This window comes from Dendropsophus ebraccatus, chromosome 9 (genome assembly GCF_027789765.1).
Source record: "Dendropsophus ebraccatus isolate aDenEbr1 chromosome 9, aDenEbr1.pat, whole genome shotgun sequence".
Taxonomy (NCBI): Eukaryota; Metazoa; Chordata; class Amphibia; order Anura; family Hylidae; genus Dendropsophus; species Dendropsophus ebraccatus.
In genome coordinates, this window is record NC_091462.1 from 31552484 (window position 1) to 31569361 (window position 16878).

General features: G+C 47.8%; 2 protein-coding genes and 1 long non-coding RNA gene across 4 annotated transcripts in view; 2 read left to right on the top strand and 1 right to left on the bottom strand.

The window, feature by feature from the left end:
- Positions 1 to 16878, bottom strand: part of LOC138800823 (sodium channel protein type 2 subunit alpha-like) — a 153672-nt gene that overhangs the window by 119852 nt on the left and 16942 nt on the right. The gene's annotated exons all lie outside the window — the stretch shown is intronic.
- Positions 686 to 1932, top strand: LOC138802009 (uncharacterized). The gene is made up of 4 exons (XR_011364663.1): positions 686 to 765; positions 854 to 914; positions 996 to 1081; positions 1438 to 1932. It is a non-coding gene; the product is annotated as an uncharacterized lncRNA (long non-coding RNA).
- Positions 9106 to 10610, top strand: LOC138802010 (uncharacterized). Of its 2 annotated transcripts, XM_069985129.1 has the most exons (5): positions 9107 to 9230; positions 9361 to 9408; positions 9498 to 9558; positions 9640 to 9725; positions 10082 to 10610. In XM_069985129.1, the coding sequence occupies exons 1-5, from the start codon at positions 9155 to 9157 to the stop codon at positions 10531 to 10533; spliced, it is 723 nt and encodes a 240-aa protein (XP_069841230.1). In that variant the 5' UTR covers positions 9107 to 9154; the 3' UTR covers positions 10534 to 10610. The 2 variants fall into 2 exon arrangements, with proteins under 2 accessions (XP_069841231.1, XP_069841230.1); XM_069985130.1 differs by lacking the exon at positions 9361 to 9408 and having other exon boundaries at positions 9106 to 9230.

The following is a 16878-nucleotide window of genomic DNA, read 5'->3' on the forward strand; positions in this document are numbered from 1 at the left end:
ATTTCCATGACTGGATAACACCACACCGTGATTCAAAGGAAATGTAACATGAGAGATTGCAAAGAATTTAACTCAGGTTTTATATATATATATATATTTTTTTTTTTTTTTTTTTTTTTTTTTTTAAAGGGATTATCCATATAAAAAAAATATAATTATAGAAATTATAGAGAGAGATTTATCAACCATGGTGTAAAGTGAAACTGGCTCAGTTGCTCATTCCTCACAGACTCTGCACACTGTACACTGCAACAAAACACTACAAGTCCCAGCATAACATAGAAGAGAATAAGTGCACACTACAACAACTAAGCACTGCAAGTCCCAAGATATCCTGTATATAAATGAACTGAGCTACTACAATTCCCAGCATAGTCACCATGTACATAAGAGCAGAGTGAAGCACAGAGGTGTAGTGTTCTGGTTTTGCTTTTGGGCTAGGCAGGAACTCGTGGTACTTGGTCTGTTGGGTACAAAGATGTCTAAACCTGGAATATCCATCTGATTCATGTAAACTATACAGTAATCTCCTCCCTACACACATTGTACATATGACACTCCCTAACTGCCACACAGGTGGTATTATCTATGACATCATCACTGCCACACAGGTGGTATTATCTATGACATCACAATAGATCACCAAGTGCTTTGTGTGTCCGGGCTGCACTGGAGTCAGTTGAGTGTTAGTGCTCAGCGAGGATGGAGGTGAGGAGAGTATTGGAGATATTGGTGCTTTGCAGCTTTTGCTTTGGTGGAGATGAGGTCTCAGTTATTTCCATCCTTCACAATGATGTTCATCATATACAAACATCATAATAATATATTAATCACTTTCTGTGTTTATTATTAGGCAGACGCAGTGTTGGGATTATAGTCGGCCTGGTCTTGGCAGTGATTGTATTCATATCCTGGTAAGTTCTGTCTCTCGGTTCTGACCATAGAAAACTGTCATTTACATCTGTTTGTCTAAAAGATTTTAATATGTTTTACAGCGCCATATATTGGTATTGCCGCAGACGATGGAGACGTCGCAGACCGAACCCGGTTTATTTAGAAGAAGTTGTCATCCACAGGCCAGGTAATAATTACTATATCTTAAAGGAACCCACCCCTGGCACTGGCATCTATATTTAGATTAAGGACTCCCTGGCACCCTCTGGCTTATTTGAGGCTGTTTTAGTTGGTAGGGATGCCAATCCCAATAAGTTGTATAACTCCTATTGAGTCACATTGGGGAGCTTTTGATCTAAAATAGATGGAAATCCCAGAAGTGGGAGCTGCATCTAGGGAGCATTTATGGTATATCCTGTGGATTTGCAATAAGTGCCCCTGATGGATAAGTGCCCCCTTTAAAAACCAAACCCATAAATCTATTGTACAGTCTCTCAAGTCCTGGTTACAGCAATAACATGTGGTTTCCCTTTTACATTACAGATATTCCAAAGACCATGGCGGATAAGGATGAACTTCAAAGTGAGAAAACAGAAAGCCCCAGAGAGGAGGCAGCAGCCATGGAATTAACATTACAGCATGGAGGAACCAACTGCCAATCAAATAACGTCCCCCTGGAGGCCGTGATTGTTATAATGGAGCAGAAAAAAAAGGAATTCATTTCTGCCATAAAGAAGACAAAGGAGGCACTGACCATCTCGCCCAAAATGAAAAAAAAATTAAAGGCTCAAAAGTTCAAGAAACTTCGCTCATGGTTAAAGAAGACCAAAATGAGCGAAGTGGATGAAAGGAGAGAGCAGGACATGAGGTATAAAAGAGTTATGTACCGGCTGGAGAAGAGGCGGCAGGAAAGGAGAAACAGCATGGAGAGAAAAATGCGTCTAAAATCACGTTTTAAGAAGGCTCCATGGCTCTGGTGCTCAACATGCCGCTGACACGCCACCACAGATATTTTGCATCATTAAATATGCACTAATAACATCTGATCAATAAACTTTTATAACATCTATAATGACTTATGGGCATTTGTTTTTCTTCACATATTTGGGATTATGTTGGTGTGATACCTGCATTAAAGGGTTTTTTTTTCCAGGAATACAAGAACATAAACTTTCTTACAGAAACCACATATTCGTCTACAACAGTCATGTCAAACTCTGGCCCGCAGGCCAAATCTGGGGGAGGGCTGGCTACTAAATTAGACTATAGGGGAAGGCTGGTTACTATATAAGAGACTATGGGGAGGGCTGGTTACTATATAAGAGACTATGGGGAGGGCTGGTTACTATATAAGAGACTATGGGGAGGGCTGGCTACTATATAAGAGACTATGGGGAGGGCTGGTTATTATATAAGAGACTATGATGGAGGGCTGGCTACTATATAAGAGACTATTGGGAGGGCTGGCTACTATATTAACCTACTAGGGAGGGATGGCTACTATATGAGACTACAGGGGAGGGCTGGCTACTATAAAAGACTATTGGAAGGGCTGGCTACTATATCAGACTACTGGAGAGGGCTGGCTACTAAATGAGACTACTAGGGGGGCTGGCTACTATATAAGACTATGGGGGAGGGCTGGTTACTGTGATACTATTGGGGAGGGATGGTTACTATATGATACTACAGGGGAGGGATGGCTACTATATGATACTATTGGGGAGGGATGGTAACTATATGATACTACAGGGGAGGGATGGCTACTATATGGGACACTTGGGGGCAGGGCCGCCATCAGGAATTTGGGGCCCCATACAACCAAAAAGTCTGGGCCCCCCACAATAATAAAAAAAAAAAAATTGTGTGTTCGACCCACGCCTTGCTGGGAGGTATAATTTGGTTCAGATCAATTCTAGAGAACTGGCTCATATACCCCATTTTTCCCAGTGGCTTAAAATGTAACCTCTGTTATACAGTTATAAAATTGTAGAAACTAAATGTGAACAAGGTGCAATGTAAATGTCACCATACAGACACTTACTTGTATAGCTGTCTCTTGTGCTCTGTATGCAGTGCATTATATTCACCCCTGCAACGTACAATTTATAGCGTGTCTACAAGCCCAGCGGGGCTCATTATGATGGAGACTAAAACTTATACAAGAGTGGGGTAGGGGTTCCCCTGTATTCAGAATGCTGTTGAGTACTAGGCAATGCCCCGTTTGGGGTTATTGAATTTCGAGGGTCTGGGGGGCTGTGTGATTTGTATATGTTCACCAATATCCCCCCCACCCCATCCCGGTATGCTCACTAACATAGAATATGTTGATAAGGCTAATATAATGAGGCTGTTCCATGTTAGTGAGCATATACAAATCACACAGCCCCCCCAGGCAGACTAGTTTAGCTCACCCAAGACAGTGATAGCGAATACATGGCAGTGAGAACGCTTTCTAGGAGATCCTGTTTGTGCAGCAGAGGTGTCTTTATCCTGCTCTGCATAGACCCTCGAAATTCAATAATCCCAGACGGGGCATTGCCTAGCACTCAACAGCATTCTGAATACAGGGGAACCCCTACCCCACTCTTGTATAAGTTTTAGTCTCCATCATAATGAGCCCCGCTGGGCTTGTAGACACGCTATAAATTGTACGTTGCAAGGGTGAGTATAATGCACTGCATACAGAGCACAAAAGACAGCTATACAAGTAAGTGTCTATTTGAATTGCACCTTGTTCACCTTTAGGTTCTATAATTTTATAACTGTATAACAGAGGTTACATTTTAAGCCACTGGGGAAAATGGGATATATGAGCCAGTTCTCTAGAATCGATCTCACACACAGACACCAGCACACATGTATACAGACACCAGCACACATGTATACAGACACCAGCACACATGTATACACACATGCAGACACCAGCACACATGTATACAGACACCAGCACACCAGGGCACGATGAAGTTTGAACTTCTGCAACCTGGAGAAATCACCTGATATCACCTGCAGTCCTATGTAACACCACATAACACAGTGGTATCTCTGAGTATAGATAATGTAGTAGATTTCACCTGCAGTCCTATGTAACAGCACAGATAACACAGTGATATCTCTGAGTATAGATCATGTAGTAGATGTCACCTGCAGTCCTATGTAACAGCACAGATAACACAGTGATATCCCTCTGAGTACAGATAATGTAGTAGTCACGTGCAGTCCTATGTAACAGCACAGATAACACAGTGATATCCCTCTGAGTACAGATAATGTAGTAGTCACCTGCAGTCCTATGTAACAGCACAGATAACACAGTGATATCTCTGAGTACAGATAATGTAGTAGCTGTCACCTGCAGTCCTATGTAACACCACAGATAACACAGTGATATCTCTGAGTACAGATAATGTAATAGCTGTCACCTCGGGGCACCCCTACTAAATGATGTTCTACAAAATAAGAAAAGTGTCATACAGTGACTCACAGGTGACGTCTTCTTTGATCTGAGGCGTCACTTTCCCTTTTCCTCTCCATCAGGCCCAGTCCGCCATGATGATTCCTTCCAGATATGTTTAATCTTTTCAGAACCTGCGAGACAAACAATTTAGGCTCCGCACATTTCTAGCAACTTCCTTCCCTTTCTCCCCCCTGTAGGCTCCCATAGTAACTGCGCTGTTTGGTGTTATGTGCAGTAAAGCAAATAGGAATGTGGGATGCCCCCTGTATGTAGGATCCCCTTCTGTGCCCCCTGTATGTAGGATTCCCTGCTGTGCCCCCATGAGCTAATAATGCCCCTAGAGCTCGCTCCCATGAACTAATAATGCCCCCAGAGGTACCCCCATGAGCTAATAATGCCCCCAGAGGTGCCCCCATGAACTAATAATGCCCCCGAGGTGCCCCCATGAACTAATAATGCCCCCAGAGGTGGCCCCCATGAACTAATAATGCCCCCAGAGGTGGCCCCCATGAACTAATAATGCCCCTAGAGTAGGGCTGGGCGATATTGGCCTAAATCAATATCGCGGTTTATCGCGGTTGTAGCTGCGGTAACGATAATTGAACGATAATTATGACACGCCCCTTTTTTTGCAAACCACACCCACTTGCCATGCCAAACAAGCAATATTTTGATTAAAAAAAGTTAAAAAAAATTATAATAATATAATGTAATATAATGTCGTCATTATTAGGGGGTCTCAGCAGAGACCTGGACGTGTATCTACAGGGGGTTACATAGGGAAAGGGGTGTATGACTGTAAAGGGAGGGGCAGATAGGGGTGTATTACTATACAGGGGGGCTGATAGCAGTGTATGTCTATATGGGGGGCTGATAGTGTATGACTATACAGGGGGCACGGACAGGGGTGTATGATATACGGGGGGTGGATAGGGGTGTATAACTACAGGGGGGCTGATAGCAGTGTATGTGTATACGGGGGGCTGATAGCAGTGTATGACTATACAGGGGGGACGGACGGGTGTATCATATACGGGGGGCAGATAGGGGTGTACGTGTATACGGGGGCTGATAGCAGTGTATGACTATACAGGGGGGACGGATGGGTGTATGATATACGGGGGGCAGATAGGGGTGTATGACTATACAGGGAGGACGGACAGGGGTGTATGACTATACAGGGAGGACGGATAGTGGTGTATGACTACAGGGGGGCTGATAGCAGTGGATGTCTATACGGGGGCTGATAGCAGTGGATGACTATACAGGGAGGACGAACAGGGGTGTATGACTATACAGGGAGGACGGATAGTGGTGTATGACTACAGGGGGGCTGATAGCAGTGGATGTCTATACGGGGGCTGATAGCAGTGTATGACTATACAGGAAGAACGGACAGGGGTGTATGACTACAGGGGAGCTGATAGCAGTGTATGTCTATACGGGGGGCTGATAGCAGTGTATGTCTATACGGGGGGCTGATAGCAGTGTAAGTCTATACAGGGGGGGCTGATAGCAGTATATGACTAAACTGGGGGCTTATAGGGGTGTATGACTATACGGGGGGCTGATAGCAGTGTGTGTCTATACGGGGGGCTGATAGCAGTGTATTACTATACGGGGGCGGATAGGGGTGTATGACTATACGGGGGGCTGAAAGGGGTGTATTGCTATACGGGGGGGCGGATAGGGGTGTATGACTATACGGGGGCTGATAGGGGTGTATGACTATATAGGGGGCACATAGTTATGGATAGTGGATAGGGGTGTATGACTATATAGGGGGCACATAGGGATGGATGGTGGATAGGGGTGTATGACTATACGGGGGCTGATAGGGGTGTATGACTATATAGGGGGCACATAGTTATGGATAGTGGATAGGGGTGTATGACTATATAGGGGGCACATAGGGATGGATGGTGGATAGGGGTGTATGACTATATAGGGGCACATAGGGGTGTATGACTATATAGGGGGCACATAGGGATAGATGGTGGATAGGGGTGTATGACTATTGGGGGGACGATTAGGGCTTTATTACTATATAAGGGGCGCATAGGGATGAGGGTATGGGAAGTACAGTGCTGCAGCTTAGGAGGAATGAATGGGCTGCAGCAGGCAGGATGCCACACACATAACTTATAGGAGACATTGCTGTGTGCTGCAGCCCATTCATTCCTCCTAAGCTGCAGCACTGTACTGTTATTGATGCTGATGGAACTACAGTACGGCAGCCTCCCAAATGCTGCTCCTCCATATCCTGCCTGTGTCCCTGCACACACAGAACAGGTGCAGCGCTCGCCGGTCATGTGTGTGTGGTGTGAGATCGCTCGTATGGGACTGATGCGGGGGGGGGGGGGGGGGGCGCTCGGACAGGAGGGGACTGATGCGGGGGGCGCGCTCGGACAGGAGGGGACTGATGCGGGGGGGTGCGCTCGGACGGGACTGGGACGGGACTGGTCCGGGGGGGGGGGGGCGTTTTACAGGACTGATCCGGGAGGGGATACTGGGACGGGTGCAGGCGCATTGGTAACGGGCGGGGGGCGCTTGTACGGGCCGGGTGCAGGAAGATGGGGCACTCAGACACTCTCACCACTGCTGCTCCTCCTCCACCTCCCGCTCTGATACCGGTGTCCCTGCACATAACGTGCAGCGCTCACGCCGGGCCGCACGTGTGTGTGTTGGGGGACGCTCTGACAGGGGGAAGGTACTGACAAGCCGGGACTGGAGCGGGGAGGAGGCGCTCTGACAGGTCGGACAGCTCAGACCAGGAGATAAAAATACAAAGATACCGCAGATACCGTCCTGGCCAAGTTGAGGTCGGTTAACCGACGCCAGAGACGGTATCGGTATTTTTGCGGTATACCGCCCAGCCCTACCCTAGAGGTACCCCCATACACTAATAATGCCCCCAGAGATGCCCCCATGAACTAATAATGCCCCCAGAGGTGCCCCCATATACTAAAAATGCCCCCAGAGGTGCCCCCATGAGCTAATAATGCCCCTAGAGGTGCCTCCATATACTAATAATGCCCCCAGAGGTGCCCCCATGAACTAATAATGCCCCCAGAGGTGCCCCCATACACTAATAATGCCCCAGAGGTGCCCCCATATACTAATAATGCCCGCAGAGGTGCCCTCATATACTAATAATGCCCCCAGAGGTGCCCCCATATACTAATAATGCCCCCAGAGGAGCCCCCATACACTAATAATGCCCCCAGAGGTGCCCCCCATGAACTAATAATGCCCCCAGAGGTGCCCCTAAAAAACCAAACATCCTACTCACCTAATCCGCGCTGTGCAGGCAGCAGCTCTTCCTCCTCCTCTTCGGGTCCATCTTGCGAGCCGCAGGGACGGGACTTCCGGCAGGCGTGATGACGTCACATCATCACGCCTGCCGGAGAGGTCACGTCCCGGCCTCCCATAGGCTGCTGGTATGAAGTGCCGGCAGCCTATGGGAGAGAATACAGGAGGAGGACGCTGACAGGTCCTGCTCCTGTATTCTGATCACTTTAATGTTCCGCCTGCTCAATGTGCGGGCGGAACATCAAAGCGATCAGTGCATCCCGAGAAGCTGCGCGGCCGCAGGTTCTCGGGATGCTCAAAAACAGGTGGCAAGGGGGGCCTTGCGGGCCCCCCTAGCGTAGCGGACGGGGGGTGGCGGCCGGCGGACCCCCCAACCCCATGTCTCTTAGGGTCCGGGCCCCATACGGCAGTACCAGTTGTACTGCCCTATCGGCGGTCCTGCTTGGGGGGCTGGTTACTAATAAAAGGAACCTGTCACCCCCCTGTGCCGGGGTGAGAGCTGCCCGAGGGTAAGTATCCAGGGCTCTAGCGGGGGGTCGGCAGCCTTCACCCCGGCATGGAGGGTGACAGGTTCCCTTTAAGGCACTATTGGGAGGGGCTGGCTAATTTGTGGGGCAATTTTGGTTGGGTTGGCTACTACATGAAGCAATATTAGGGGGGTGGGGGTGTCTATTACATAGGTTTGGGTTTAATCATATCATAGCAATTTATCATGTCATTTATAATAGTGCACAGCACTGGGAGACGCACACCACTCAGTGTCAGGAACACCGCACGCTACTCTGACAGTGCCAAGACCGCCAAATTCGCGCTTCAATAATTATCAAGGTTGGCTTTCAAGGTTGACTTTATTTTTTATCAAGGTTGACTTTATTTATTTTTTAAAGGGATTATCCATATAAAAAAAATATAATTATAGAAATTATAGAGAGAGATTTATCAACCATGGTGTAAAGTGAAACTGGCTCAGTTGCCCCTAGCAACCAATCAGATTCCACCTTTCATTCCTCACAGACTCTGCACACTGTACACTGCAACAAAACACTACAAGTCCCAGCATAACATAGAAGAGAATAAAGTGCACACTACAACAACTAAGCACTGCAAGTCCCAAGATATCCTGTAAATAAATGAACTGAGCTACTACAATTCCCAGCATAGTCACCATGTACATAAGAGCAGAGTGAAGCACAGAGGTGTAGTGTTCTGGTTTTGCTTTTGGGCTAGGCAGGAACTCGTGGTACTTGGTCTGTTTGGTACAAAGATGTCTAAACCTGGAATATCCATCTGATTCATGTAAACTATACAGTAATCTCCTCCCTACACACATTGTATATATGACACTCCCTAACTGCCACACAGGTGGTATTATCTATGACATCATCACTGCCACACAGGTGGTATTATCTATGACATCACAATAGATCACCAAGTGCTTTGTGTGTCCGGGCTGCACTGGAGTCAGTTGAGTGTTAGGGCTCAGCGAGGATGGAGGTGCTTAGAGTATTGGAGATATTGGTGCTTTGCAGCTTTTGCTTTGGTGGAGATGAGGTCTCATCATCAGGTAATGGAGATTAAATATTACTGTTTATCAATCAAGGATTACAGGAAACCCTGATATAGATTATATATATATCGGAATGGGGGTGTTGCAGCTGGGAAAATGTACTTAATGTCTGTACTTTCCTTCTTAGATTTGGTGATAGAGAGTGCCATCCCACAGGACGGGGGCGGGCATATCAGTAAGTAGTTATTTCCATCCTCCACAATGATGTTCATCATATACAAACATCATAATAATATATTAATCACTGTTTGTGTTTATTATTAGGCAGACGCAGTGTTGGGATTATAGTCGGCCTGGTCTTGGCAGTGATTGTATTCATATCCTGGTAAGTTCTGTCTCTCGGTTCTGACCATAGAAAACTGTCATTTACATCTGTTTGTCTAAAAGATTTTAATATGTTTTACAGCGCCATATATTGGTATTGCCGCAGACGATGGAGACGTCGCAGACCGAACCCGGTTTATTTAGAAGAAGTTGTCATCCACAGGCCAGGTAATAATTACTATATCTTAAAGGAACCCACCCCTGGCACTGGCATCTATATTTAGATTAAGGACTCCCTGGCACCCTCTGGCTTATTTGTGGCTGTTTTAGTTGGTAGGGATGCCAATCCCAATAAGTTGTATAACTCCTATTGAGTCACATTGGGGAGCTTTTGATCTAAAATAGATGGAAATCCCAGAAGTGGGAGCTGCATCTAGGGAGCATTTATGATATATCCTGTGGATTTGCAATAAGTGCCCCTGATGGATAAGTGCCCCCTTTAAAAACCAAACCCATAAATCTATTGTACAGTCTCTCAAGTCCTGGTTACAGCAATAACATGTGGTTTCCCTTTTACATTACAGATATTCCAAAGACCATGGCGGATAAGGATGAACTTCAAAGTGAGAAAACAGAAAGCCCCAGAGAGGAGGCAGCAGCCATGGAATTAACATTACAGCATGGAGGAACCAACTGCCAATCAAATAACGTCCCCCTGGAGGCCGTGATTGTTATAATGGAGCAGAAAAAAAAGGAATTCATTTCTGCCATAAAGAAGACAAAGGAGGCACTGACCATCTCGCCCAAAATTAAAAAAAAATTAAAGGCTCAAAAGTTCAAGAAACTTCGCTCATGGTTAAAGAAGACCAAAATGAGCGAAGTGGATGAAAGGAGAGAGCAGGACATGAGGTATAAAAGAGTTATGTACCGGCTGGAGAAGAGGCGGCAGGAAAGGAGAAACAGCATGGAGAGAAAAATGCGTCTAAAATCACGTTTTAAGAAGGCTCCATGGCTCTGGTGCTCAACATGCCGCTGACACGCCGCCACAGATATTTTGCATCATTAAATATGCACTAATAACATCTGATCAATAAACTTTTATAACATCTATAATGACTTATGGGCATTTGTTTTTCTTCACATATTTGGGATTATGTTGGTGTGATACCTGCATTAAAGGGTTTTTTTTCCAGGAATACAAGAACATAAACTTTCTTACAGAAACCACATATTCGTCTACAACAGTCATGTCAAACTCTGGCCCGCAGGCCAAATCTGGGGGAGGGCTGGCTACTAAATCAGACTATAGGGGAAGGCTGGTTACTATATAAGAGACTATGGGGAGGGCTGGTTACTATATAAGAGACTATGGGGAGGGCTGGCTACTATATAAGAGACTATGGGGAGCGCTGGTTATTATATAAGAGACTATGATGGAGGGCTGGCTACTATATAAGAGACTATTGGGAGGGCTGGCTACTATATTAACCTACTAGGGAGGGATGGCTACTATATGAGACTACAGGGGAGGGCTGGCTACTATAAAAGACTATTGGAAGGGCTGGCTACTATATCAGACTACTGGAGAGGGCTGGCTACTAAATGAGACTACTAGGGGGGCTGGCTACTATATAAGACTATGGGGGAGGGCTGGTTACTGTGATACTATTGGGGAGGGATGGTTACTATATGATACTACAGGGGAGGGATGGCTACTATATGATACTATTGGGGAGGGATGGTAACTATATGATACTACAGGGGAGGGATGGCTACTATATGGGACACTTGGGGGCAGGGCCGCCATCAGGAATTTGGGGCCCCATACAACCAAAAAGTCTGGGCCCCCCACAATAATAAAAAAAAAAAAATTGTGTGTTCGACCCACGCCTTGCTGGGAGGTATAATTTGGTTCAGATCAATTCTAGAGAACTGGCTCATATACCCCATTTTTCCCAGTGGCTTAAAATGTAACCTCTGTTATACAGTTATAAAATTGTAGAAACTAAATGTGAACAAGGTGCAATGTAAATGTCACCATACAGACACTTACTTGTATAGCTGTCTCTTGTGCTCTGTATGCAGTGCATTATATTCACCCCTGCAACGTACAATTTATAGCGTGTCTACAAGCCCAGCGGGGCTCATTATGATGGAGACTAAAACTTATACAAGAGTGGGGTAGGGGTTCCCCTGTATTCAGAATGCTGTTGAGTACTAGGCAATGCCCCGTTTGGGGTTATTGAATTTCGAGGGTCTGGGGGGCTGTGTGATTTGTATATGTTCACCAATATCCCCCCCACCCCACCCCGGTATGCTCACTAACATAGAATATGTTGATAAGGCTAATATAATGAGGCTGTTCCATGTTAGTGAGCATATACAAATCACACAGCCCCCCCAGGCAGACTAGTTTAGCTCACCCAAGACAGTGATAGCGAATACATGGCGGTGAGAACGCTTTCTAGGAGATCCTGTTTGTGCAGCAGAGGTGTCTTTATCCTGCTCTGCATAGACCCTCGAAATTCAATAATCCCAGACGGGGCATTGCCTAGCACTCAACAGCATTCTGAATACAGGGGAACCCCTACCCCACTCTTGTATAAGTTTTAGTCTCCATCATAATGAGCCCCGCTCATTAATGCACTGCATACAGAGCACAAGAGACAGCTATACAAGTAAGTGTCTATTTGAATTGCACCTTGTTCACCTTTAGGTTCTATAATTTTATAACTGTATAACAGAGGTTACATTTTAAGCCACTGGGGAAAATGGGATATATGAGCCAGTTCTCTAGAATCGATCTCACACACAGACACCAGCACACATGTATACAGACACCAGCACACATGTATACAGACACCAGCACACATGTATACACACATACAGACACCAGCACACATGTATACAGACACCAGCACACCAGGGCACGATGAAGTTTGAACTTCTGCAACCTGGAGAAATCACCTGATATCACCTGCAGTCCTATGTAACACCACATAACACAGTGGTATCTCTGAGTATAGATAATGTAGTAGATTTCACCTGCAGTCCTATGTAACAGCACAGATAACACAGTGATATCTCTGAGTATAGATCATGTAGTAGATGTCACCTGCAGTCCTATGTAACAGCACAGATAACACAGTGATATCCCTCTGAGTACAGATAATGTAGTAGTCACGTGCAGTCCTATGTAACAGCACAGATAACACAGTGATATCCCTCTGAGTACAGATAATGTAGTAGTCACCTGCAGTCCTATGTAACAGCACAGATAACACAGTGATATCTCTGAGTACAGATAATGTAGTAGCTGTCACCTGCAGTCCTATGTAACACCACAGATAACACAGTGATATCTCTGAGTACAGATAATGTAATAGCTGTCACCTCGGGGCACCCCTACTAAATGATGTTCTACAAAATAAGAAAAGTGTCATACAGTGACTCACAGGTGACGTCTTCTTTGATCTGAGGCGTCACTTTCCCTTTTCCTCTCCATCAGGCCCAGTCCGCCATGATGATTCCTTCCAGATATGTTTAATCTTTTCAGAACCTGCGAGACAAACAATTTAGGCTCCGCACATTTCTAGCAACTTCCTTCCCTTTCTCCCCCCTGTAGGCTCCCATAGTAACTGCGCTGTTTGGTGTTATGTGCAGTAAAGCAAATAGGAATGTGGGATGCCCCCTGTATGTAGGATCCCCTTCTGTGCCCCCTGTATGTAGGATTCCCTGCTGTGCCCCCATGAGCTAATAATGCCCCTAGAGCTCGCTCCCATGAACTAATAATGCCCCCAGAGGTACCCCCAGGAGCTAATAATGCCCCCAGAGGTGCCCCCATGAACTAATAATGCCCCCGAGGTGCCCCCATGAACTAATAATGCCCCCAGAGGTGGCCCCCATGAACTAATAATGCCCCCAGAGGTGGCCCCCATGAACTAATAATGCCCCTAGAGTAGGGCTGGGCGATATTGGCCTAAATCAATATCGCGGTTTATCGCGGTTGTAGCTGCGGTAACGATAATTGAACGATAATTATGACACGCCCCTTTTTTTGCAAACCACACCCACTTGCCATGCCAAACAAGCAATATTTTGATTAAAAAAAGTAAAAAAAAATTATAATAATATAATGTAATATAATGTCGTCATTATTAGGGGGTCTCAGCAGAGACCTGGACGTGTATCTACAGGGGGTTACATAGGGAAAGGGGTGTATGACTGTAAAGGGAGGGGCAGATAGGGGTGTATTATTATACAGGGGGGCTGATAGCAGTGTATGTCTATATGGGGGGCTGATAGTGTATGACTATACAGGGGGCACGGACAGGGGTGTATGATATACGGGGGGTGGATAGGGGTGTATAACTACAGGGGGGCTGATAGCAGTGTATGACTATACAGGGGGGACGGACGGGTGTATCATATACGGGGGGCAGATAGGGGTGTACGTGTATACGGGGGCTGATAGCAGTGTATGACTATACAGGGGGGACGGATGGGTGTATGATATACGGGGGGCAGATAGGGGTGTATGACTATACAGGGAGGCCGGACAGGGGTGTATGACTATACAGGGAGGACGGATAGTGGTGTATGACTACAGGGGGGCTGATAGCAGTGGATGTCTATACGGGGGCTGATAGCAGTGGATGACTATACAGGGAGGACGAACAGGGGTGTATGACTATACAGGGAGGACGGATAGTGGTGTATGACTACAGGGGGGCTGATAGCAGTGGATGTCTATACGGGGGCTGATAGCAGTGTATGACTATACAGGAAGAACGGACAGGGGTGTATGACTACAGGGGAGCTGATAGCAGTGTATGTCTATACGGGGGGCTGATAGCAGTGTATGTCTATACGGGGGGCTGATAGCAGTGTAAGTCTATACAGGGGGGGCTGATAGCAGTATATGACTAAACTGGGGGCTTATAGGGGTGTATGACTATACGGGGGGCTGATAGCAGTGTGTGTCTATACGGGGGGCTGATAGCAGTGTATTACTATACGGGGGCGGATAGGGGTGTATGACTATACGGGGGGCTGAAAGGGGTGTATTGCTATACGGGGGGGCGGATAGGGGTGTATGACTATACGGGGGCTGATAGGGGTGTATGACTATATAGGGGGCACATAGTTATGGATAGTGGATAGGGGTGTATGACTATATAGGGGGCACATAGGGATGGATGGTGGATAGGGGTGTATGACTATACGGGGGCTGATAGGGGTGTATGACTATATAGGGGGCACATAGTTATGGATAGTGGATAGGGGTGTATGACTATATAGGGGGCACATAGGGATGGATGGTGGATAGGGGTGTATGACTATATAGGGGCACATAGGGGTTTATGACTATATAGGGGGCACATAGTGATAGATGGTGGATAGGGGTGTATGACTATTGGGGGGACGATTAGGGCTTTATTACTATATAAGGGGCGCATAGGGATGAGGGTATGGGAAGTACAGTGCTGCAGCTTAGGAGGAATGAATGGGCTGCAGCAGGCAGGATGCCACACACATAACTTATAGGAGACATTGCTGTGTGCTGCAGCCCATTCATTCCTCCTAAGCTGCAGCACTGTACTGTTATTGATGCTGATGGAACTACAGTACGGCAGCCTCCCAAATGCTGCTCCTCCATATCCTGCCTGTGTCCCTGCACACACAGAACAGGTGCAGCGCTCGCCGGTCATGTGTGTGTGGTGTGAGATCGCTCGTATGGGACTGATGCGGGGGGGGGGGGGGGGGGGCGCTCGGACAGGAGGGGACTGATGCGGGGGGCGCGCTCGGACAGGAGGGGACTGATGCGGGGGGGTGCGCTCGGACGGGACTGGGACGGGACTGGTCCGGGGGGGGGGGGGGCGTTTTACAGGACTGATCCGGGAGGGGATACTGGGACGGGTGCAGGCGCATTGGTAACGGGCGGGGGGCGCTTGTACGGGCCGGGTGCAGGAAGATGGGGCACTCAGACACTCTCACCACTGCTGCTCCTCCTCCACCTCCCGCTCTGATACCGGTGTCCCTGCACATAACGTGCAGCGCTCACGCCGGGCCGCACGTGTGTGTGTTGGGGGACGCTCTGACAGGGGGAAGGTACTGACAAGCCGGGACTGGAGCGGGGAGGAGGCGCTCTGACAGGTCGGATAGCTCAGACCAGGAGATAAAAATACAAAGATACCGCAGATACCGTCCTGGCCAAGTTGAGGTCGGTTAACCGACGCCAGAGACGGTATCGGTGTTTTTGCGGTATACCGCCCAGCCCTACCCTAGAGGTACCCCCATACACTAATAATGCCCCCAGAGATGCCCCCATGAACTAATAATGCCCCCAGAGGTGCCCCCATATACTAATAATGCCCCCAGAGGTGCCCCCATGAGCTAATAATGCCCCTAGAGGTGCCTCCATATACTAATAATGCCCCCAGAGGTGCCCCCAGAGGTACCCCCATAGGTGCCCCCATGAACTAATAATGCCCCCAGAGGTGCCCCCATATACTAATAATGCCCCCAGAGGTGCCCCCATGAACTAATAATGCCCCGAGAGCTGCCCCCATATACTAATAATGCCCCCGGAGGTGCCCCCATGAGCTAATAATGCCCCCAGAGGTGCCCCCATGAACTAATAATGCCCCCAGAGGTGCCCCCATACACTAATAATGCCCCAGAGGTGCCCCCATATACTAATAATGCCCGCAGAGGTGCCCTCATATACTAATAATGCCCCCAGAGGTGCCCCCATATACTAATAATGCCCCCAGAGGAGCCCCCATACACTAATAATGCCCCCAGAGGTGCCCCCCATGAACTAATAATGCCCCCAGAGGTGCCCCTAAAAAAACAAACATCCTACTCACCTAATCCGCGCTGTGCAGGCAGCAGCTCTTCCTCCTCTTCGGGTCCATCTTGCGAGCCGCAGGGACGGGACTTCCGGCAGGCGTGATGACGTCACATCATCACGCCTGCCGGAGAGGTCACGTCCCGGCCTCCCATAGGCTGCTGGTATGAAGTGCCGGCAGCCTATGGGAGAGAATACAGGAGGAGGACGCTGACAGGTCCTGCTCCTGTATTCTGATCACTTTAATGTTCCGCCTGCTCAATGTGCGGGCGGAACATCAAAGCGATCAGTGCATCCCGAGAAGCTGCGCGGCCGCAGGTTCTCGGGATGCTCGAAAACAGGTGGCAAGGGGGGCCTTGCGGGCCCCCCTAGCGTAGCGGACGGGGGGTGGCGGCCGGCGGACCCCCCAACCCCATGTCTCTTAGGGTCCGGGCCCCATACGGCAGTACCAGTTGTACTGCCCTATCGGCGGTCCTGCTTGGGGGGCTGGTTACTAATAAAAGGAACCTGTCACCCCCCTGTGCCGGG